Source organism: Anolis sagrei, chromosome 3 (genome assembly GCF_037176765.1).
Source record: "Anolis sagrei isolate rAnoSag1 chromosome 3, rAnoSag1.mat, whole genome shotgun sequence".
NCBI lineage: Eukaryota > Metazoa > Chordata > Lepidosauria > Squamata > Dactyloidae > Anolis > Anolis sagrei.
Genome location: NC_090023.1, coordinates 185943413 through 185967853, shown reverse-complemented (window position 1 = coordinate 185967853; position 24441 = coordinate 185943413). Strand labels below are relative to the sequence as shown.

The following is a 24441-nucleotide window of genomic DNA, read 5'->3' as shown; positions in this document are numbered from 1 at the left end:
AGGAAAAGGAAGATGGAAAATTCTGTTAAAGAAAGCCTGAATTCACTCAAGAAAATGCAGGAATATCATTTTTATGAATACTAAAGACTACACTATGTTTATGATAGTGTTATATCTACAGCAATGTTTCTCAAACTCTGCTCCTCTAGCTGTTAGGAATTGTGGGAGTTGAAGTCCAAAACATCTGCAGAAGCAGAGTTTGAGAAACACTGATCTACAGGATTCAATTACAGGTGAGGACTTGAGCTAGACAATTTTTAATGTATCTTGAACAAATCTTATGATCTGTCATCTGTAGAATAAATCCTAGAGGGGAAATGAATCTTGCATTAATATTTCGAGCATTGCATAAAAAGTTTTAGTGTTTCAGTGTAGTTAGCAAAATTGTTCTGCTGGGAGAAAAGTACAACAACAACAACAACAATAATAGTAATAATAAGCCCAAGAACAAGTCATTAGAACAAATGCCATCAAAGCTAGAATTGAAAAGTCGACGACAGATCCCAAATGTAGACTCTGCAAGGAAGCAGATGAAACAACAGATCGCATCCTCAGCTGCTGCAAGAAGATCGGGCAGACAGACTACAAGCAGAGGCATAACACCGTTGCTCAGATGATTAATTGGAACTTGTGCCACAAATTCCATCTGCCTGCAACAACTAACTGGTGGGATCACAAGATGGAAAAAGTCACAGAAAATGAGCACGTCAAACTCCTCTGGAACTTCCGAATGCAGACCGATAGAGTTTTGGAGCACAATACTCCTGACCTCACGATCATGTTAAAAAAGTATGGATTGTCGATGTTGCAGTCCCAGGTGACAGCAGGATTGAAGAGAAGCAACTGGAAAACTGACACGATATGAGGATTTAAAGATCGAACTACAAAGACTGTGGCACAAGCCAGTCAAGGTGGTCCCAGTGGTGATAGCACACTGGGTGCAGTGCCAAAAGACCTTGGCCTGCACTTAAACACAATCGGCGCTGACAAAATTACCATCTGCCAGCTGCAAAAGGCCACCTTACTGGGATTTGCACACATTATTTGCGGATACATCACACAGTCCTAGACACTTGGGAAGTGTCCGACGTGTGATCCAATGCAACAACCAGCAGAGTAATCTTGTCTGCTGTGGACTCATCTTGTTCTATATCAAATAATAATAAACTTTATTTGTATTCTGCCCTATCTCCCCAAGGGGTCTCAGGGCGGATTCCAACATAACAATGGCAAACATTCAATGCCTACATAAAACATATAAAATCCCAGAATTAAACCCTAACACCAAATTAAAAACCTAGCATCAGTAAATTAAATTTGACATCAATAAATTAAACTACAGAATCAGACAAAATTCTATAATAACACAGATCTAAACAAAACATTCACATTAGTGTACAACAGTCAGCTACTGGTTTTTAACAGCTATGAGGGAGACAAACGTGGCTCTTTGAGACCTGAAATCCCAACCTTTGGACTTTCAGCCAACAACTCTGCTCTCAGTTGTGATTGTTTGCTCTTTTCTGCTTTCAGCTGGAAAGCTAGGAGAGAGAACCTTGTTCAAATTGTGGAAGGAGAAAGCCCGGATGCACCACTGTGTACCGAACAAACATGAAGAGTTACTTCTTTCAGTTCGAGAATTCCGCCTAGTTTTGGTTCTCACCAGACCTGGAAAGGCTTAAAATGAAGCAAGGTAGACTCCCCCGCAAAACCTCCTCACCTCAATAAAGGAAATTGTTTTCCTAGCATCAGTAAACAACAGTGTGACCATGACTGGGTATCTGCTTGGGACAATGTCCCATTGAAAAGACTGCTCAGAGGTCCTGATGTCCTAGCTGCTGTGGCTCAACACGGTACAGTGTGAACTTGACGAAAAACAACAGTTCAGTTTGGCTGAGCTCCAATGAAGCTGAAATGGAGATAGGTTGTACTCTCTTTTGTGAAATTTGGCTTGGAGATTTCCTTTGACTAGGGGTTTTAAAACACTCACTATACTTTTCTACACTGTGAATATCTGTCCAAACCTCCAAATCTATTAAAATGTATCATTGAAGGCTTTCACAGCTGAAATGACTGGGGTGTTGTGTGGTTTCTTGGCTGTATTTATTTATTTATTTATTTGCTTTATTTATATCCTGCTCTTATCACCCTTGCAGGGGATTCAGAGCAGCGTGCAAAATGGCAAAATTTAATGCCACATATTCCACAACATAAAATACAAAATATTAGCGATAGACAATTAAAAAATATAACTGTTAAACCATGATATGCAGACCTGAGTTGTCATTTGTGTGCTACATTGTGCCGATTCCGCACTGCGCTACCCAAACGCCTGCTTCCTGTCATGGCCATGTTCTGGCAGCATTTTCTTCTGACGCTACGCCTGCATATGTGGCTGACATTTTCAGGATCCTCTGAAGATCCCAGCCACATATGCAGGCAAAACGTCTGGAGAAAATACTGCTAGAACACAGCCATACAGCCCGGAAACTACCCAATACTCCATTAAAAATGACTTAGTAAGGCTAACTCTATAGACTCACTTAATTTAACAAGAGCGTTTTTCTTTTCTCCGTGCTCAACATAGCCAAAATTCACTTCCCAACTCTTCAAACCTTCTTTTTCATCACAGTGCTTATTTCCACAGGAAAACTGACCTGCAGAAAGGGAAAAACAGAAGAAAATAATAGTAGAGTCATTAATTCACTGCAATTTGCTTCATTACATGGCATATATCTATATAAATAAAAATGTAATGTTCGTTTGTGGGATTAACCGAACTCAAAAACCATTGGACGAATTGACAGCAAATGTGGACAGCATACACCTAACAACCCAATGTATGTCCTTCACTCGAAAAATTGATTTTGTCATTTGGGAGTCGTAGCTGCTGGGATTTATAGTACACCTACAATCAAAGAGCATTCTGAACTCCACCAATGATGGAATTGAACCAATTTTGGGACACAGAACTCCCATGACCAACAGAAAATACTAGAAGGGTTTGGTGGGCATTGACCTTGAGTTTGGGAGTTGTAGTTCACCTACATCCAGAGAGCACTGTGGACTCAAACAATGACGGATCTGGACCAAACCTGGCACAAATCCTCAATTTGCCCAAATGTGAATACTGGTGGAGTTTAGGGGAAATAGACCCTGACATTTGGGAGTTGTAGTTTCTGGGATTTATAGTTCGCCTACAATCACAGAGCATTCTGAACCTCACCAACAACAGAATTGGGGCAAACTTCCCATACAGAACCACCATACTTAAGGCCATCCAGTCCAACTCCCTTCACCAGGACAAGAAAACGTAATCAAAGTCATCCTGACAAAGAGCCATTCAGTCAGAAATCTAGATAGATAGATATGATTTACACACACACACACATATAGTATCATCTATTTGAAAGGGACCCCTAAAGAAGGACAATTATATGTCGCATGTTCCAGAGTGGGCAAACCAGACAATCTCCACATCAACACTGACAAAGAAACAACAAGGAGTACTGTTTACCCACAAGCATAAAGGAATTACATATATTAGAAACCATCACTTTATTTTCCAGATAACCAGACTGGGCCACAGCAACGCGTGGCAGGGGACAGCTAGTTGATTATAAGCTCGGAAGTAACATGTCACAAGCACATTATTAACAGCCAAATCTGTTTTTAAGAATCCCATTACTCCAATAAAGAACGAAGTAAGAGATTAAATTGGAACAAAGCAGATTGAAACTATGTAGGATTTTGCATAGATAAGGGATTGGGATAGAAAGGAAGGAATGCATTATGCAGTTAATGATCAATCAAATGTGATAGCCTATTTCCTAGTTTCAACACAATTATTTACTTAGGGGAGAAGTATGGTCCTTGGCTATGCCAGATGCAAACAATTTTATGATTCTGAAATCATATTATTTTACAACAGGAACATGTCAAACGACACAAATAACGACATAGGAAAACACTTCATTACTCATAAGTAGTATGATATGTTCCTGATCTGGACTTCTTTCCTTTTAAGCATGCTCAAAGGCTATGCTATTGTTGTCTTTCTCCAACTTTAAACATTATGCCACACCTTGAATTGTTTTTTACATTTCCCTTAACATTTTTCCAGACATACTGAGGTAGAGAAGAGTTGCTATTTGAAACAAACACCGAAAATCATTATAGTAATTCAAAATTCAGAAATCATAGCATATGTTATCGCAATTCCTTAACTTTAAAAAACACAGAATTTAGCCTTGGTAACAAAATGATCGTTCACATGGCCGCCCTGTTTATCGTCCTGTTAAACAAAACCCAAATATTCTGTGCTCAATGTCTCATGCCTGACTGGCTCTCTAATGCTGCGCTTAGGGCAAGCGGTGTGCTGTCTCTCGGAGGAAGATACATCCACATGTCTAACGGGTGGTAATAGGCTCACCTCCAGTACTGTTTTTGAAAGATTAACCTCAGAATGTTCTGCCTAAGCTGCTAACCAATGGATTGGCAGTGTCCTCAGATACTTCAGGTCTTCAGTGCAAAACCAAATGCCACGCTAAAGCCTGAACCAAAGAGCACAGGGCTGCTGCTATTCAGGCATGTCTTTCAATTTATTCGGAAAGACACCAGTCCTCAGTAGAGAGAAAAAAGGTCCCATCAGTTTCATATCTGTTACTTAGGGAGAAATGGAACTTTATTTCTGCAACCCCAAGTGAAGGTGTTATTTTTTATTAAACACATTCAACCCAGCATCACGACTTGCGCTGGTGCTATAAATCAGTATACCAAACTTTGGAACAACAGGGAGACTGAGCAAATAAAATAAGTGTTCTTAACAGTGTTAATAGAGTCTTAATAATTTACAGATGCAACAAAAGAACTCTTCATCAAACCTATAGTAAACTATATAAAAAAAGTCATACTGATCCAGTGATCAGCTTGAGCTGCTGTTAAATAAGACTGTCTTTGGGGAAATTCAGTAGAGAGGATTTCGTTCAATTAAGCATTAACATGGTGCTGAGATGGAATTTTCTACTCAATTTCTGACCAATGATGTTTTATGTAATTATGATTTTGTTGTTTATTGTTTGTGTTTGTGCTTTCTGTTTACTCTGTTGTATTTGTTATTTGGGCTTGGCCTCATGTAATCTGCTCCAAGTCCCCATACGGGAGATGGTGGCGGGGTATAAATAAAGATTATTATTATTATTATTAGGCAGAACCTCAAAAACTCCGAGGATGCCTGCCATAGATGTGGGCAAAACATCAGGAAAGAATGCTTCTGGAACATGGACATACTGCCCAGGCAACTCAGTGATTCTGGCCATGAAAGCCTTTGACAATACATAGAGCCTGTATTGTACCCCCACCTGCTGGAAGTTGCCTACTTTGTGAGTGACCTGTGCCTAAATCCATTAGCTCTTTCTAACAGTAAAGTCATTGACTTAGTTACTAATGATAAGTCTCAGCATTTGGCTGTTAGTTGTATGATGGGACCCAACAGTAATGCTATAGGTCATAAAGCTCTGCTAGTGTTACCACACTGGATTTCTTCATTCTGTAGCTGCACACTACAATTTTATAGGGGCAGGGCAACTACACACAAATTTATGGCAGCCAATTGGGACTACAGGTGCACAGAAATGTTTGAATACCTTCCGACTGTAGTTGGGGAGCTACGAAATAACAACAACAACAAGAACTTTATTTTTATATCCCGCCATCATATGCCCGAAGAGATTCGGGGTGGCTTACAAGCAGGACCAAGAAGGTGCCCAAATACTTATTTTGTCTCGTATGGGACCAGAGTCAGGGTGAGAGGATCATCAAGCTGTAATGGGGAGCATTGTACAAAGATATAGTGAATACTTTGAAGTTAGTTATGTCAGTGTAAGTCAACAAGAATATTCCAGTCAGGATGATATGGCTCAAAAGTGAGAGCTAGAGTCAAAGTCTTACTCAGTCATGAAGCTCACTAGGTATCATTGGATCCATTACACTACATAACAAAATTTGAAAATAAAATTCTGTTCCTGGTTTGAAAGAGTTATTCCTGTTTAACGATGTGATACTTACTTTGAAATGAGTTGTTCTACTTCAGAAACTTCGTCTTTGTGGCTGTTACAAACTATGTTGAACTGGTTGAGACTATGAGATATTCATTAAAAAAACAATAGCAAAATGTACTTCAGGATATTCCACAAAAATGAAGTTTCTGCAGTTTAATAAACATGTTTCATGTTTTTATGATAGAACCAATTAGGAAATGATATTTATAACCCAGGAACAAAAATTCTGTTACATAGTGTTATTGTTCTTGGCAGAAGAGCTGCTAAAGCTCTGCTAGAAGAACCTATCACAGTGTGTTCTTGGGAGAATAAACTACGGTAATACTCCTACATACTCCTTCCTGGGTTAAAAATACTTAAATGGCTTTTAACCTTTGCATATACATTCACTTCATTATTACGCATACAATTGGACTACTGATATATAAGTATTAACTTGAGGAAATGAATATAATTAGCCTGTTGTTGCTGTTGTTGTTGTTGTTTATTCATTTAGTTATTTCTGGTTCTTTGTGACCTCGTGGACCAGCCCCTGCCAGCACTCCCTGTTACCTATCTCATATAGTCACAGAATGCAAATCAATTCCATACCATCTAGAACAGGGCCAGGTCACAATCCCTCAAACTGTTGGAGGGCCAGATTATAATTTGAAAAAAAACATGAATTAATTCATATGCACACTGCACATATCTTATTTGTAGTGCAAAAATACTTAAAAACAATACAATAATTAAAATGAAGGACAATTATAAACTTATTAGTATTTCAATGGGAAGTGTGGGCCTGCTTTTGGCTGATGAGAAAGGATTGTTGTTGTTGTTGTTGCGTGCTTTCAAGTCATTTCAGACTTAGGTTGACCCTTAGCGAAGGCCGGGTAAATGACCTTGGAGGGCCGTATCCGGTCCCCTGGCCTTAGTTTGAGGACCCCTGATCTAGAATATAGAAAACAACTTGGCCCATGTCAAGATAAAGATGTTTGTGCTTCTTTCATACACACGAATTCATTGTTAAATTGTACAGAAAATTACTTCTGAATAATCATTTGTTATCCTTTAATTTCATTTTAGAATACACACTTTAGGTCATAAACCATGACAAGCTGCCAAGCTGGTTATGCAGAGAAGATATAATTTGCCGTGTTAAATAGTAACAAATATAATTGCATGGGATAATTTGATCATATTGAAATTAAATCAATATTTTTTCACACATGTATAGGAAAAAGTAGCCTTCAAACCACATCTGTGTTTGCTTTCATAGCTTTCATAAGGAGACTAGGAAAAAATGTTTTTTTGACACACTGACATAAATTATCTGTCTGATTTCAGAATGCTAGTGAAAAAGACACAAAAGATGAGTCACAATAATGAAATCAGCAAAACATATTATACAACCACCGTACATCGAGAAAACTTCCAAATACTGTTGAATGCTTGCGCCCCTTAGTGGTGAACTTTATTATTACGAATGACTACTGATGGTTGCAGCAGTCTCTGAAGCAACTAAGGTTTTTAAATTATAACATCAAACATGATTACTAAAATGTGTATGCATGTATGGAGCCTAATGGTTCGTTCAAACAATGAGTTTTGTTATATTAACAGCAGCACAGTTGGAGAATGTGCTGATTATCCATATGCTAAATCAACTAAAATGTTTTAGTGTGACGTCAAGTTGTATTTTTGGCTTATGGCTACACATGACCTAGGAGGTGTTTATGGACAGTGCCGGCTCTTTGGCTTAGAAATGGAAATGAGAACCAACCCCCAGAGTAGGACACAACTAGACTTAATGTCAGGGGAAACCTTTGATTTTACCTTTATGTTTATAAAAAAAAGGGGGGGAGGACTTGCCTTTTCCTGATACGACCTCTTTTTCATGTCTCCATCTAAATCCAAACTGTAAGAAAGATTTAAAATGTAAAATAAATATTTCACACTAGAACATACAGAAAACATTGTAAAGTTCAACTCCAGGTGCATGAAATTACCAGAGATACCAGTTCAACCGAGAGAGCCTTCCTATCAATCAAAAGCCTTTTCCCCCTATGACATAAATAAGTAGTTTATTTACTTGATTTACAGCACTATACATATTATAAGAACCCATTTCCAATTGTAAAAGAACAACAAGAATGACTGTTGTATGAACGGATCAGGTCCAGTCTCACCTGGAATTACCTTTTGTGGCCTTTTCTTAATTTTTAATTCCACTTAATCCAGTATATAGTCCTCAAGATAGTTCTGGATTTTAATCCCCATCTAATTTTCCTGAAGCGAGCTTCATCTCAGTTTTCATGGCGAAATAATAACAATACGTCTAAAAGACAGAGTTCTGGCTAAATCTTGTCCAGAATGTAAAACTCATCTGTTTTGAGATGTGTTTTAAAACATTGTTTCATGTGAAGTTTATACAGGAAATGAAAGTCAATTTGAGTACAATTAACAATGTGAACGCCAAATGTAGATGGCATCACTTGCGAAGTATAACATACTAAGAAACTCCACTTATAAAGTAAACTAAAAAGAGAAAGGAAAGAGGGAAGAAAACTCATACACATGTGAAATTATCATTAAAGTATTTTGAAATAAGAAATGAGATTGAAGATCTTTTTTTCATCTACTACAATACTGAAACAATCTATTCTAATCTATTATCCACAGTTAATTTTTTCTGGTTATGATTATGCACCTTTCAAAGGAAAAATGGGTAAAAATCTTTTTATGCTTAGTCCTTCCTCACTGCAACATTTAAGTAAAGCATGTACCTTGTTCTCTTTGTATTTACTCAGATCTGCTATACAGTACTCTTTGAATAATTTATCATAGTATTTCTTGCTGAGCCTTTTCTCCCTGAAAGAAAAAAATGTTATGGATCAAGCTGACAAAACAACACAAAATGGGAAGATGTTTGAAAGGCAGGAATACTAGCAGACTTGTTCTACATAATTACTAAGCGGAACGGGAAGCAACTGAGAGCCACTGGCATAAAATGCTTACATTCATAACTTAAAATGGGGATAACCTATTCATGTCTCCTCAGACGTAAATGCCATTGAGTTTAATGGAATTTACTACTAGGTAGGTAAATGGAGGCTATCTGAGTAAGGTGTATTCTGCTCAATGTCTCTTATTTCAAAGAAAAGAAACACAGGTTTGTGCTATTAAACAAAATTATAATAGTTTGGAACATGACTTCTTTGGGGCCATCTTTTTTTTAAAAAAAACCTAGCAATCTGCAGCATTTTCAAGATAGGATTATACTAAATGTGAATTAAAATTTGTGTTACAAAAAGGAAAGACTGAGTTCAACTACAGCCCATGTTACCAGTTCATGTCAGCTTCGTCTTCTTCTTTCCACAGGAATCTGTGGTTTTCTCGTATAATATCAAGATCAGTTTTGTCACCCTCTCTGTCAAAAAAAAAAAAAAGGCATGCCTATGTATCAAATGAAATGAATTCTTCAAAAAATAACATGTTTTCTTTTATTTTAGCCTCCTGTAAATATTTCATAGAATCATAGTTGGAAAAGACCTCGTAGGCTATCCAGTCCAACCCCCTGCCAAGAAGCAGTAAAACTGCATTCAAAGCACCTCCAACAGATGGCCATCCAGCCTCTGTTTAAAAGCCTCCAAAGGAGGAGCCTCCACCGCACTCTGGGGCAGAGAGTTCCACTGCTGAACAGCTCTCACAGTTAGGAATTTCTTCTTAATGTTCAGGTGAAATTTCATTTCCTGTAGTTTGAAGCCATTGTACCACGTCCTAGTCTCCAGAGTAGCAGAAAACAAGCTTGCTCCCTCCTCCCTGTGACTTCCCCTCACATATTTATGCATGACCATCATGTCTCCTCTCAGCCTTCTCTGCAGGCTAAACATGCCCAGCTCATTAAGCCACTCCTCAAAGGGCTTGTTCTCCAGAACCTTGATCATTTGAGTCACCCTCCTCTGGACGCATTCCAGCTTGTAAACATTTCCCTTAAATTGTGGTGTCCAGAACTGGACACAGTATTCCAGGTGTGGTCTGACCAAGGCAGAATAGAGGGGTAGCATGACTTCCTTGGATCTAGACACTAGACTCCTATTGATGCAGGCCAAAATCCCACTGGCTTTTTTTGCTGTGCGCATGACATTGTTGGCTCATGTTCAACTTGTTGTCCACGAGGACTCCAAGATCTTTTTCATACATACTGCTGTTGAGCCAGGCATTGTCCTCCATTCTGTATCTTTGCATTCCATTTTTTTCTGGCTAAGTGGAGTATCTTGCATTTGTCCCTGTTGAACTTCATTTTGCTAGTTTTGGCCAATCATCTCTCTAATCTGTTAAGATCGTTTTGAATTCTGCTCCTGTCTTTTGGTGTATTAGCTATCCATCTTAATTTGGTGTCATCTGCAAACTTGATATCATGCCTTTTAACTGTTCATCTAAGTCATTAATAAAGATGTTGAATAGAGCTGGGTCCAGAAAGGAATCCTGCGGCAAATATACTAAAAAGTATATTTATAGCCCCTGTTGCTAAAAGGACTAAGCAGCTAACATACAAAAATTATGTAATAAAAAATAAAACCTACAGCACCCTTCCCTACTCATATACAGAAATAAAGAATAGGGATAGAGAAGAGAAATCAGGGAAAACATAAGCATCCAGCCCCAAATAGTTAGACCAATGAGGAAAGTGGCTTTGGCTGGTTTGAAACCAGCCCTGAGCTCAGTTTGGAAAAATGTGGCGTTCTGGCACTCTTTCTTCCAAGTGAATCTAGCTGTTTGGCGCGGGGATCAAATAGGGAATGTTAACCTTCATCTATTTTATTTTGGATGGGACTCTCCCCTCCCCTTGTACTTTCTCTGTACTGCTGCCTTGTTCCCAAACAGAAGATAAGAGAATGTGTAAACAGGTCACAACTGGCAAGAAAAAATGGGAAAGTACGAAGTATGAAATGAAAAATACGAGAGAAGATTTTGAAGCCCCTCTCAGAGCAGGGCTTTCCAAAATCTGCAAATCTGCAGGCTGTGCAACTTCTAGAAAAAAAGACTACCGCAGTTATTCTATACTCACCCTGAACGTTTGAAGTCTTCTTTTTTACCACCATAGTATAAAATATAGTCATTCACCAATTTCTTATGCCTTGCATACTGACAGAATTAAGGAATTCAACTGCAAAATTTATCATCTTATCGGCAAATTGCCAATATTGAACAAAAAAAAGTTCTACAATATAACAAACTACTAAGAAGCAGAATCTAATGCTGTATTTATTGACAATAAAGTTTAAGTTCACCTGATAGCAAAGAAAATGATACTGAGTATGTGAGAATGCATGGTTGTCCACCCAATTTTGAGTCTTTTCCCCTTTGCTGCAGTTCCCTATGTTATGTCCCAAATAGTTTTAAACAGCCTCTTGATCCAATGCTGAGGGAAGACATTTCATTGCATGGACAGCTTTCAATGAACACAATTTTGAATAAATTTTGCTTTTGGGTTGAGGGATGGATACCGCTATTCAGTGCATAGTACACCATGGTTTCTTTACTTTAATCAAGACTCACACAATAAGAATGGGAAAATCCAGATCGAAGGCTGGAAGCCTGCATTTTCTTTTCTTTTTTTCAATTTCAACAAATACAGAAATGTAGGATTTGATGCTCACTTTCAATTGCTAAACCACAATTAGAATTTAGAAAGTGTCACTACTAGATCAGAATATAAAAGGAGGAAGTATTTTAGAATGAAAAGTAAAGCGGGGGGGGGGGCTTTTCTCATGATTAAACCACATTTAGAAAGGTGCAACATGCTCTATGTGAGGTTGCTTGTGAAGACTGTTCGGAAGCTTGAGGCCAACAGGTGGCAACCAGATTCCACACTGGAGCGGCCTACAGGGATCATACAACTCCCATTACACCAGCTTCGCTGGCTACCAGTCTGCTACCGAGCACAATTCAAAGTGCTGGCTTTAACCTATAAAGCCCTAAACTAGTGCTTCTCGACCTGTGAGTCCCCAGGTGTTCTGGCCTAAAACTCCCAGAAATGCCAGCCAGTTTACTAGCTGTTAGGATTTCTGGGAGTTGAATGCCAAAAACATCTGGGGACCCCCAGGTTGAGAACCACTGCCCTAAATGGTTCCGGCCCACCTTAAATGTTTGAATATATCTCCCTCTATGCACCATCTTGGAGATTAAGATCTTCTGGTGAGGACCTGCTCTTGGTCTCACCTCTCTGCAGGCACAACAGGTGGGGACAAGAGACAGGGCCTTCTCAGTGGTGGCCCCCCCAGCTGTGGAACTCCCTCCCCAGTGAAATTAGATCAGTTCCCTCCCTCCTGACCTTTATAATGAAATTAAAAATGTGGCTGTGTGACCAAGCTTTCAGACAGTAATTCTTCAGTGCAACAAGTGAATACAGAATAGTGCAATTACGACTGGAATGGCTCTTGTCATAATTGCATTTTGGATTGAGTGATTTTAATAATTGGTTTTAATGTTGAGACGTTTTCAACTGATGGTTATTAATGTATATGTTTATTTTATTTGTATGTCTGTTTATGAGGCATCAGACTGTTGTCTACTTCTAAGCCACTCTGAGTTCGCTTCAGGGTGAGAAGGGTGATGTATAAATATAGTGAATAAATAATATTGCAACCCCAATTACAGATGTCACTTACATCTTATTAATCCCTTTCGAATCCAAACTCGCCTTTGGCAACTTCCCAGTGGATGTCACTAACATGCTAGAACAGCTTATCTTTGGAAGCCTTCCTACGCACACAAAACTTACTGATAATTTAACTTCACTTGAACAACTAGCTATGTAAAGGTCCCTTCTTATTCTCTCCAAAAAAGAACCAGCTATCTGGAAAGCTGTCACTCCCGCCTCTGCATTATGAAACATAATTCAAAACATATTTTGTAAACAAAATATCAAGCAAAACTGAAACCATATGCAAAGTCTAGGTATTCTGAGAATACATCTAAAAAGAAAACAGAGCAAAATCATAGTGATTTAAATTCATAAACCTAACACTTGGAACAGCTTTAAATATAAATAAGCCCCCATCTCGCTCTTCTCTTCTCTCTCTCTGCTGCCTGTGCTTGGAAACAATTTCCCAGAAACAATTTACATGAAAAAATATTAAGACTAATCTGGTTTCACGGTATTTCACAGATGTCTGTGCTTCATTTGGAATGACAGATGAAAGGAATCCCACCCACCCACTTTTATTATCATGTTTGGGTTTGTGAGACTGGAAAAGAACACTAGGAGTAAGGAAGAAGGAAACTAAGATTAAACTGTCTCACTGAAGTCAAACCACTAATCCAGGGGTCCTCAAACTAAGGCCAGATACGGCCCTCCAAGGTCATTTACCCGACCCTCGCTCAGGGTCAACCTAAGTCTGAAACGACTTGAAAGCACAAAACAATAACAATTTTATCTCATCAGCCAAAAACAGGCCCACACTTCCCATTGAAATACTAATAAGTTTATATTTCTAAAAATTGTTCTTCATTTTAATTATTGTATTGTTTTAAAGTATTTTTTGCACTACAAATAAGATATGTGCAGCATGCATGGGAATTCATTCTTGCTTTTTTCAAATTATAATCCGGCCCTCCAACAGTTTGAAGGGCCGTGATCTGGCCCTCTGTTTAAAAATTTTGAGGACCCCTGCACTAATCCATTGCCAGCCAGCCTCACATGTTACTTTTTGGATATCACAGTTCCTACCTATTTTGGGTAAATGCAAGTTTTGGGAATCAAACTGATAGAGGGCTTTACCTACTTTTAAACCAATACAGCCAACATTTATAATAGTCTCTGGAAACCTGATTCACTCCAGGTGGCTGCACCACAGCAAGCAACCAGACATCCCCCAAGACAGGTCGACATTCTTTCTCCCCCTAAAACCTTGATTAGCATAAATGATTTCATTCATCTAGCATTTGCCTGGGTACATTCACTCCCTTTTCCCTTCCCCTCCTTATTACTCCTTTCCACCTAATGGTCCTAAACCAGTGCCTGTCATCAGCAACGGACTGGATGGGTCTGTTGGATGGGATTAAGCTTCACAGGTTCACAGTCTAGGGGTGATCCTGGATTCATCACTAACCGTGGAACCTCAGGTGTTGGCGGTAGCCAGGAGCTCCTTTGCACATTTAAAACTTGTGTGCCAGCTGCACCCATACCTTGACATGTCAGATCTGGCCATGGTACTCCATGTCTTAGTCACATCCTGTTTGGACTACTCCAATTCATTCCATGTGGGGCTGCCTTTGAAGATAGTTGGAAGCTTCAACTGGTCCAGAGATTGACAGCCAGGTTACTAACTGAAGCACCGTTCAGGGAGAGAACCACTCTCATGCTCCACTGGCTGCTGGCCTGCTTCTGGGCTAAATACAAAGTGCTGGTTGTAACCTTTAAAGCCCTAAACGGCTCGGGTCCACACTATTTGACAAACCACATCTCCTAGTACAGACCAACTCGGACACTGTGGTCATCGGAGGAAGCCCTGCTCTCAATCCCACCCGTCCCAAGCGCGACTGGTGGGAGCGAGAGAAAGGGCCTTCTCTGTCACCACCACCCCCCCCCAACCTCTGGAATTCTCCTCCTAAGAAATTCAAGATGGCTCCCTGCCTTTCCGCTTTCAAGAAACAGCTGAAGATGTACCTTTGCTCACTGGCTTACGAGGAGGAGGAGGAATAGATGGTAATACTACCATTATACCTCTGATTAATAGCTGCCATCTGTATCTGTGCTCTGTTCACCCTACCAGCTCAATAGATATCTTGAGCAATGATCAATCTTATTTGCCCCAAGGAATTGGGCAATTGCTGCTTCAGTTTGTTGTTTTGTTTCATGTCTGATATAATAGGTTGCATTTTTCATTTAATTTTAGTTGTTATAATTTGCTTTTATATATTGAATTGTGAATTTTCATTATTATGGGTGTATTATTATATTCAGGCATTGAATGTTTGGCTTTTATGTTTGGAATCTGCCCTTTGGGGAGATAGGGTGGAATATAAATAAAGTTTATAATTTTTTTATTTATTATTCCTTCCTTCTTCTTTCTTTCCCTCCTTCCTCCATTCCCTCCCATCCCCATATCTTTCCCCCTTTTGTTTGTTTTCCTTCGTCTGGCTTTTTCTTGGAAGTCACAGTCTCTCAGGCTCAAAGCAAGGCGCATGCACACAAACACATCTTCCAAAACATAAATCTTTATTAAATTGCTGTGGTATTCAAGGCTGTGTTGTAGGCCTCATGGTGTACCCTTTTTGTCTACTAGTCCATCCTTTCTTTTTCTCTACACTACCCTCTTGTGGTTGCCATATAAGAGCCTTTGTAGAACAAACAGGCAAACCAACAAACATACATACATACTTTGGTTTTTATATATCAAGTAAATAAATCTTCCCAATAAAATAGTGTTTTTTGGCAAAAAAAAAATCCCAAGATCAAAATAAACTGGAGGGCTTATATTTTACAAATTACTCAATTTATATTTAAAGGATACAGCATCCATTGCTATGAAATGAAATCTTTGATTTCTTGCTTCTTCCCTAGAGAAAAAAAGAAAACATTAGTCCAGACTACATACCATGTGTTTAATTCTGCTCTGAAAAAAATGCTCAAATGCAACAAAGTACCTGTCCCATTCATCTGTCGCCACTTGTCTGTGAGCCACCTGGCTCTGCTTTTCCTTCTGGAAGGGTTTTTTGAGTAATGCATCTTCATCCCTTGACGTTTACAATGAAAGAGATAATAATAATAAATTTAAAAATACAAAATCATATTTTGTAAATTATTAGAAATACTCGAAATGTCCCTTGAACATTTTAAAAGTATATATCAGCCATCACATATTGCTGCTTCCTTTTCCAAAGCGGCTGGGAGATTAACTAAACACCTTATTGATCAAATTGGGGCCTGATGTTTCACATTTACAGGGGGTTCTTTGATTCAGTACACTAGACACAATTTGTATCACAACCATTTGGCTAAAGGATATTACTGGGAATCAAATGTAATCTATTTGCTCATTAACCATGCTTTGAAAATCAGCGGCTCTGAATGACAGAGAGTGCAGAAACCATAGAAACAGATATTCCAATGAATAAAGTAATCAATGCGATTCACTTGAATTTTGCTAAGTAGTTATGTTCATATTAGACTTCCTTGCACAGAGATCGTGCTGAGCACTATAACAAGTGTATATTCAATAAAATTCTGTATGAGATATTTTTAATAAAATTGTAATGTTTACTATCTCATCTTTTATCTCTCCCCGCTCTCTATATGACAATGTCTAGCTTTATTTATACCCTGTCTTTAAACTGGGATTCAAGGTAGCTTATAAATTAAAATAAATTGCTTTGAAAGTAGTTGTCATACTCCAGAAACTTGGTTTCTGTGGCTACCACGAACTATGTTGAATAAGTTGAGACTCAATGAGATATTCATGGAAAATCTATAGCAACATATGCTGCAGTTTAATAAACTTTTTCCATGTTTTTATGACAGAACCAATTAGGAAATGACATTTATAACCCAGGTACAAAAATTGTGTAACATAGTGTTTAAAAAATGCAACAGATTGGGCAGTATTGATGGAATTTATGAAACAAGAAAAAAATGAAATGGACAGAAAGGATTAATTATTAGGACAAAAATTTGTTCCCCAGAGAAGAGTGGCACAGAGAGAGAAGAGCGGAAAAATATAATGATCTGGGAAAAAGACAATGAAAACACCTGTGGAGAAGATTGGAAATCATTTTTCTTTCTTCTCTCCACCCACCCATTCTTTTTAACCCCACCAATTTTGTCCCACATTTTTTCTTCTTTTCTTTTCTCAGCAATATGCCATCAAAATGCACTTTACCACTGATTTAGGACTGACTGCGTTCCCTCATCTCTCTTTAAAAAACCCTATCCCAGTTATAACCTACCTTGTTCATGCCCAGCATTATTTTTTAAAGTTTAAATTATTACATTTGGCCCAGCCATAGATTTTTAAATGCTTGTGTGTTACTGTTATTGTTTATTGTTTGTTTATGTGATTTATATTAATTGTTTTGTATTGATTGTTTTTGTTATTGCCTTTGTTTACTGATGTGCTGTGGGCTTGGCCTCATGTAAGCCGCACCGAGTCCCTTGGGGAGATGGTAGCGGGGTATAAATAAAGATTATTATTATTATTATTATTATTATTATTATTATTAGACTTCTTAGATGCGTAGTATACCTACCCTTTCCCCCCATTTTTAAACATTGTCATAAATGACAATTTTACTTCTTCAATAAAAATATTTATTTAAAAAAAAACAAATGTGGATAGGTGGGCATATTTAACTGCAGAAAGCAAAGTCAGTTAGAAGTAACTATCTAATAATGTCAGCATATTATTTCCTTCTAGCAAGTGTCTTCATCCAACAACACAGCCAGCTTCCACCTGGCCTTGGCTACTCTTGATGAATCCTGTGCCAGAAGAGGAGTCAAGCAGAGAGGCCAGCCAATACTCTATACACTTCTTGGAGAGATGGAACACAGAACAGCAAGAAATGAGATGGCATGCAGCCACTAGATGAACGGCAGCTCCCTTTTTCTTTCTTTCACTCTCCCTCAACTCCTTGGGAGACAGCAATCTTGACAAGGCAAAGGGAGAATAGAAGCACACATGAGACAAACTTTATGATCTTGCTTATGCAATGTGTTTACCTATTTTTCTGTTTGTTGGCTTTCTCTCCTGTTTCTTCATCACTGAAATCAGAGTCATAGCCACCATGTCCAAGGATCTGGAAAAAAATGATGAAGTGTATGTAGAATCTGATACATTTGAGCATTAAAAAATAACGCTTTTAAAGCTCACTCTCACAGTTCCCCACTCAATCTACTTTCCCAAGTCCTCATCTAATACAACATTTAAGAAATGAAAAATATGTTTTGTCAGCAGAGTTAAACTACAGAGAATTGTGTGTAATGGCTTCACGCACAAATGTTGGGAGTGTGCTGTGCAGAATTCTGTGGCTTCCCATAAAGGAGGAGATGCAATGATCAACCAATAATCACAATACTGGGGGTGGGAGGATATACGGGATCATATCCACCAATTAATCCAGTGTTCTTCAGTGAGAAAATATTGGTGAAAAACACTGAAATGGTGTACAGTACTAATAGGCATGCCTCTTTCCACATCCTTCTTCCTTATAGAGAACAGACAGAGGGCTACTTTATCTCCTTCTGTCTTTTCCAATAAATTCCCAGGACAGCTGAGCGTAAGAAGAAACATGAGAGTGCTAACAGTGATAGTACCCTTTTGCATGTTTGCCTGTCACTCACAAGAGGTTGCAAAGACACATCACACAAAAATCATTTTTTTTATCAGTGGAAAATCCTGTAGTAACGAACAGATATTATTGTCCTGGATACTTTTTCTCTGTAGATATATTCATTTGATTGAGAAACATTTTATCACACAGTCCATCACTGATTTCTTCATCCTATCAATGTTCTTTCAATGAATTAATGTGCCTTGTCCAGGTCATACCTGTTCAATGAAAGCCTCCAAGTATAATAATGATATTCTAATTTTAACCCATTTAGGGGCACATCCAGACAGACTGAAAAACTCCAAATTGTTTTCTTATTCTAACACTGCTATACACTATCTATTTCCATTTCTTCTTTTACACAGGCAAACACAGGGCCCTTCCAGACAGGCCCTATATCCCAGGATCTGATTCCAGGTTTTCTGCTTTAATGTTGTTTGAAACTGCATTATATGGTCTGTATAATACAATGGATTATATGAATCCCCACTGCCAGAAAATCTGGGATAAACAGAAAACCTGGGATCAGATCCTGGGATATAGGGCCTGTCTGGAAGGGCCCACAGTTCCATTGCAGCACATTCTTCCTTCTCTTACTAGAACCACAATATGTAATAAAATGTGTCATACTTTTATGTTCACAAGGAAAGTGGCACTCTGGTACAAAAATGTGGATGTTATTAAGCAACATAACTTCTTTTTTTAAAACTTTCCTGAATATTTTTTTCTTAACATGTACTCTGGCCTCCACTCAGAGTCTGTTCATCAAAACTGAATAAATCTTTTCCTCAACTACATATCATATGCTGGAGTGTGTCACATAATGCTTGTTGACCTGCACCAACTGCATTATATGGATCTACACTGACCATATAATGCTATTCAAACTATATTATATGGCAGCATAGATACAACCATAGTCTAATATGTAAGCTACATATCCAATCCAGAAAATAACATAGGAAGATGAAATGGTGGTGAACAGTATGTTTTTTCCTTCAACTTTCAATGCAGGCTTCTGGTTATAAAACACTTGTGAACAATAACAGTGTTGTTATTATTATTCCATATGAAAAAAGATATATAGACCACAAGAATAATAAGCCTCCTTATGATGGAAACACACAGCCCTTCCTATTTTTCAACAATCTGGGACTAGATTCAATCTCTTAAAGGAGCATCTTTCTACCCAGAATACTGTCCAACCTCTCAGAAGAGCACCTCGTTTCTTTGTACTTTTCTCCTAGAGCTGCTGATGAAAACTGCAATTTACATAGGTTCTCTAAAGTGATTACATGCTTTTTCAGCAGTAATTTAAGACAAACATAATGCACACTTTGTAACAAAACCAGGATAAGATTAAAGGGGAGTAGAAACATGATCACAAGTCATTTTTAAATCTGAAAGCTGAGCCCTGTCACATCTTATAAAGGAAGGCTATAGCTTAATCACAGTGATGTGATTTGCTTGCACATGGGTGGGCAAAACGTAGGTACGAGTGGAGACACTTTGCCCTCCATATTTGGATAAATTACTACTCTCATCAGACTTATTGTATATACTCATGTATGAGTTGAGGGCTGGTTTTGAGCTAAAATTATGCAGTTTGATATGACCCATGGATAAAATCTGTGCAGAAAGACAAGCACCCCGCTGCCCCTGGCCACTGCCACCATTTACCCATCCAGATATTCAAAGAGGCCAGAAGTTAGACAACAGAGGAGAGGGTAGAAGGGGCTAATACTTTTATTAGGTTTTTTCTGAAACAAGACCTGAAAGCTCTTGCCTTTACAGAAGGGGGTGGCTCCTTTTTCTATTACAGTTAAAGTACAGTACTCACATTGTTCTGTGAATAAGTCGATCCAGGTTTTGGGAGTTGATTTTTCAACTACAATGTTTAGACTTACACGTAAGTATTTAGGGTAACCATTTACCAAGCTAATGGGATTGGAATTAAACCATCCTGGGAGAGCCAAATAGTTCCTTAGTTTTGCTGTAGGAGCCTGGATTGCATTTAGGTCCTGGACAATGAGGCTTCCCTTCAGGCATTTACAAGATGAGATTTAAGGTTGAGGTATATCCAGGAAATTCAAAAAAGATGGGTTTCCCTTTTGCATTGGTACATGAGTGTATTCAGTTGAACAACTTTTAAAAGTTCTCTTCACACCATCTATAAGTTCTGCATCCAAAGAGTCAAGGATGTTGCAGACCCATTCCTCTACCTAGGTTCAGTCAGCTTTGTTCACACATGAACCATTATATAACACTAAAAATCCCTTTTTGTGAAGGTGGTAATGTTCTTAAGATAGAATACAAAGTGAAAGAGAACTATTTTTAAGTCAAATTGATTAATTTTAATATGTATGAATTCTGTTCTTGCTCCAAGAATCGCAAAGAGTCATACTCATGATATTTCGGCACAGATACATTTTACATGTAGATTTTAGTGAAGACTACAATGAAAAATAACTACTGACCAGTGAGCTTCATTTGAACCCTATGCAATACTCTGCCTATCACACCATACAATTCCTAGTGCTAGCGATGAGATTATTTCTGGAATATTATGATTTGTAAAATGGACTTAAGTATCAGGCATGCAAAGTTTACACACTACGATTTTAGAAGCAAGAAAGACAAATCTGCAAACATAAATATCACATAATCAAATGGCATTACAGCGATTAGAGGTATGCTTCTGTTAATAAATTGATATGGTCCCGGGCATGACTTCTTTAACATGAAAGTTGGTACTGGAAACAGAAATAACATGGAAACTATTGGGGATAGGTCCCTACACCACAAAGAGCAAGAGTGTTCCAAACATTCCAGCAATCCAAAATAGCTAAGTATGTGAGAAATTAACGCAATAAAGTTAAAAAAAAACTTTTTAATAAATAACCCAAAACATTTGGTGCTCTACAGAGACCACTTAAACCCCTTCTACACTGCCATATAAAATCCAGATTATCTGCTTTGATAATCTAGATTATATGACAATGTAGAAGGGTCCTTAAAGGCTGCTTCCAAGGATACAGTTCGTTCACTAGTCTCAACTCTTCTTATGATTTCCATGTTTGTGGCTAAACTAACAGATCTATTAATTTTTTAAAACATGCGGGGCAAGCTGGTAAGACAACTTTTCTGAGTCTACACTGCCATATAATCCAGGTAAAAGCAGATAATCTGGATTTTATATGGTCGTGTAGAAGTGAGCTTTCTTAGATCCCTTCCAAAGAGCTGTATAAAATCCACATTGAACTGGGTTATATGGCAGTGTGGACTCAGATAACGCAGTTAAAAACAGATATTGTGGATGATCTGCCTTGATATTCTGGATTATTTGGCTGTGTAGTAGGGACCTGAGTCTATAATCCTGTTGAAAGCAGATAATCTGGATTTTATATGGTAGCGTAGAAGGGGGGTTTCTCAGATCCCTTCCAAACAGCTGTATAAAATCCACATTGAACTGGATTATATGCCAGTGTGGACTCAGATAACCCTGTTCAAAGCAGATACTGTGGATTGTCTGCCTTGATATTCTGGGTTATATGGCTGTGTGGAAGGGGCTGTTCTCAGTTGAAGCTTCATTCTGTTCCAAACTTCTCCAGCCCTCCTTCATCTCCCAATGCCAATGCTGCTAAAAAGCTCCAGCTAGACAGAAGCATATGGAGTCCCTGGTGGCGCAGTGGGTTAAAGCCCTTAGCTTGTTGACCGAAAGGACACAGATTCGAATCCGGGGAGAGGGGTGAGCTCCCGCTGTTAGGCCCAGCTTCTGTCAACCTAGCAGTTTGAAAATATGCAAATGTGAGTAGATCAATAGGTACTGCTCCAGTGAGAAGGTAATGCCGCTCCATGCAGTCATGCCGGCAGCATGACCTTAGCGGTGTCTACGGACTATGCCGGCTCTTTGGCTTAGAAATGGAGATGAGCACCACACCCCAGAGTTGGACACAACTGGACTTCATGTCAGGGGAAAACCTTTACCTTTACTAGACAGAGGAAGAGGAGAGTGAGTGACAGGTATGACTGAATTCCACCTTTCTATGTTTTGGGCCCATTTTATTTCACTAGATAAACAAGGGCCCTTCCACACAGTCATATAACTCAGAATATCAAAGAAGATCATCCATAATATTGCTCTGAACTAGCTTATCTGAGTCCACACTGCCACAGAATCCAGTTCAATGAGGATTTTACACAGTTTTGTGGAAGGGGTCTCAAGAAACAACCCCCTTTTTCTGATTCCTATCCCAATCCTTCTCCTTCAGAAGAAACAGCCCTAGCCTGGCTCCTCGCGCCCTTTCCCCTCCGCCCTGAGTTACTTACAGAGCTGGAGAGTTTCATTTCGGGCCCTTCTCTGCGATGAAGTGTTCCCGCTCTGTGTTGGGGAGGAAAACCCGGACTGTTTTGGCCTGGGCTCCACCGCGCCCCTCGCCATAAAGGGCCCGGTCGGAAACTCCAGCTGCGATCCGAAGGTTCCGGTAAGGCAAGGCTCGCCTTTCCTTCTCTTGAGTTGAGCGACTTTTGGAATCTTTGAAGAATCCGCACAAACAGCATCTTTTCCTTCTTTGAAAAGCAGTAAAATAGAAGAACATTTTACCCCGAAGGAGGATAAAAAGCATTAATAGTTTGCTTCTACTGCTCTTTGAAGCCACCTTGTCTCTCTCCTGAGGAATCTGTACAAGGACCAAGTAGCAACAGTAAGAACTGACCACGGAACAACAGACTGGTTCAAGATTGGGAAAGGCGTACGGCAAGGCTGCATACTCTCACCCAACCTTTTTAACTTGTATGCAGAACACATCATGCGAGGATGTGCAGGGCTTGATGAATGCAAAGCTGGGGTGAAAATTGCTGGAAGAAACATTAACAACCTCAGATATGCAGATGACACCACTCTGATGGCCGAAAGCGAGGAGGAGCTGAGGAGCCTTCTAATCAAGGTGAAAGAAGAAAGCGCAAAAGCTGGGTTGCAGCTAAACGTCAAAAAAACCAAGACTATGGCAACAAGAATGACTGACAACTGGAAAATAGAGGGAGAAAATGTGGAGGCTGTGACAGACTTTGTATTTCTAGGCGCAAAGATTACTGCAGGTGCAGACTGTGGCCAGGAAATCAGGAGACACTTACTTCTTGGGAGGAGAGCAATGTCCAGTCTCAATAAAATAGTAAAGAGTAGAGACATCACACTGGCAACAAAGCCATGGTATTCCCTGTAGTAACCTACGGATGTGAGAGCTGGACCTTAGGGAAGGCTGAGCGAAGGAAGATAGATGCTTTTGAGCTGTGGTGCTGGGGGAAAGTTCTGAGAGTGCCTTGGACTGCGAGAAGATCCAACCAGTCCATCCTCCAGGAAATAAAGCCCGGCTGCTCACTGGAGGGAAAGATACTAGAGACAAAGGTGAAGTACTTTGGCCACATCATGAGGAGACAGCAAAGCCTGGAGAAGACAATTATGCTGGGGAAAGTAGAAGGTAAAAGGAAGAGGGGCCAACCAAGGGAAAGATGGATGGATGGCATCCTTGAAGTGACTGGACTGACCTTGAAGGAGCTGGGGGTAGTGACGGCCGACAGGGATCTCTGGCGTGGGATGGTCCATGAGGTCACGAAGAGTTGGAGACGACTGAACGAATGAACAACAACAAACTGCTCTTTGAATCAGTGTCCTTCTCTATGGCCCCTTGAGAATAAATAAATAAATAAGGTCCCTTCCACACAGCTGAATAAAGTCCATATTATCACCTTTGATAATACAACTGTCTGGTTGCTCCTGACATGATAAATAAATAAATAAAATCACCTTTGACCTGGAATATATGGCAGTGTGGACTCAGATAACCCAGTTCCCCAGGATCTGATCCCAGGTTTTCTACATTAAACCGGATTATATGAATCCGCACTGTCAGACAATTTGGGATAAACAGAAAATGTGGGATCAGATGCTGGCATGTCTGGAAGGGCCCTATGTAACAACTTTTGTTCCTGGGTTATAAATGTCATTTTCTAATTTGTTCTATCATAAAAAACATCTATATAAATAAAAATGTAATGTTAGTTTTTGGGA

At 39.1% G+C, this 24441-nt stretch overlaps 1 protein-coding gene across 2 annotated transcripts in view; it reads right to left on the bottom strand.

Moving 5' to 3' along the window:
- Positions 1-22804, bottom strand: part of LOC132771093 (protein FRA10AC1) — a 32588-nt gene extending 9784 nt beyond the window's left edge. For both annotated transcript variants that reach the window (XM_067465734.1, XM_067465735.1), the window contains exons 1-9: positions 22704-22804; positions 17764-17840; positions 15696-15785; positions 15563-15608; positions 11113-11189; positions 9388-9471; positions 8828-8912; positions 7914-7959; positions 2544-2657 (exon numbers count right to left, since the gene is read on the bottom strand). In XM_067465734.1, the coding sequence (XP_067321835.1) occupies positions 2544-2657; positions 7914-7959; positions 8828-8912; positions 9388-9471; positions 11113-11189; positions 15563-15608; positions 15696-15785; positions 17764-17840; positions 22704-22721 (637 nt within the window). In that variant the 5' untranslated portion in view covers positions 22722-22804. The remainder of the gene's footprint in view (positions 1-2543; positions 2658-7913; positions 7960-8827; positions 8913-9387; positions 9472-11112; positions 11190-15562; positions 15609-15695; positions 15786-17763; positions 17841-22703) is intronic.
- Positions 22805-24441: the final 1637 nt, after the last annotated feature.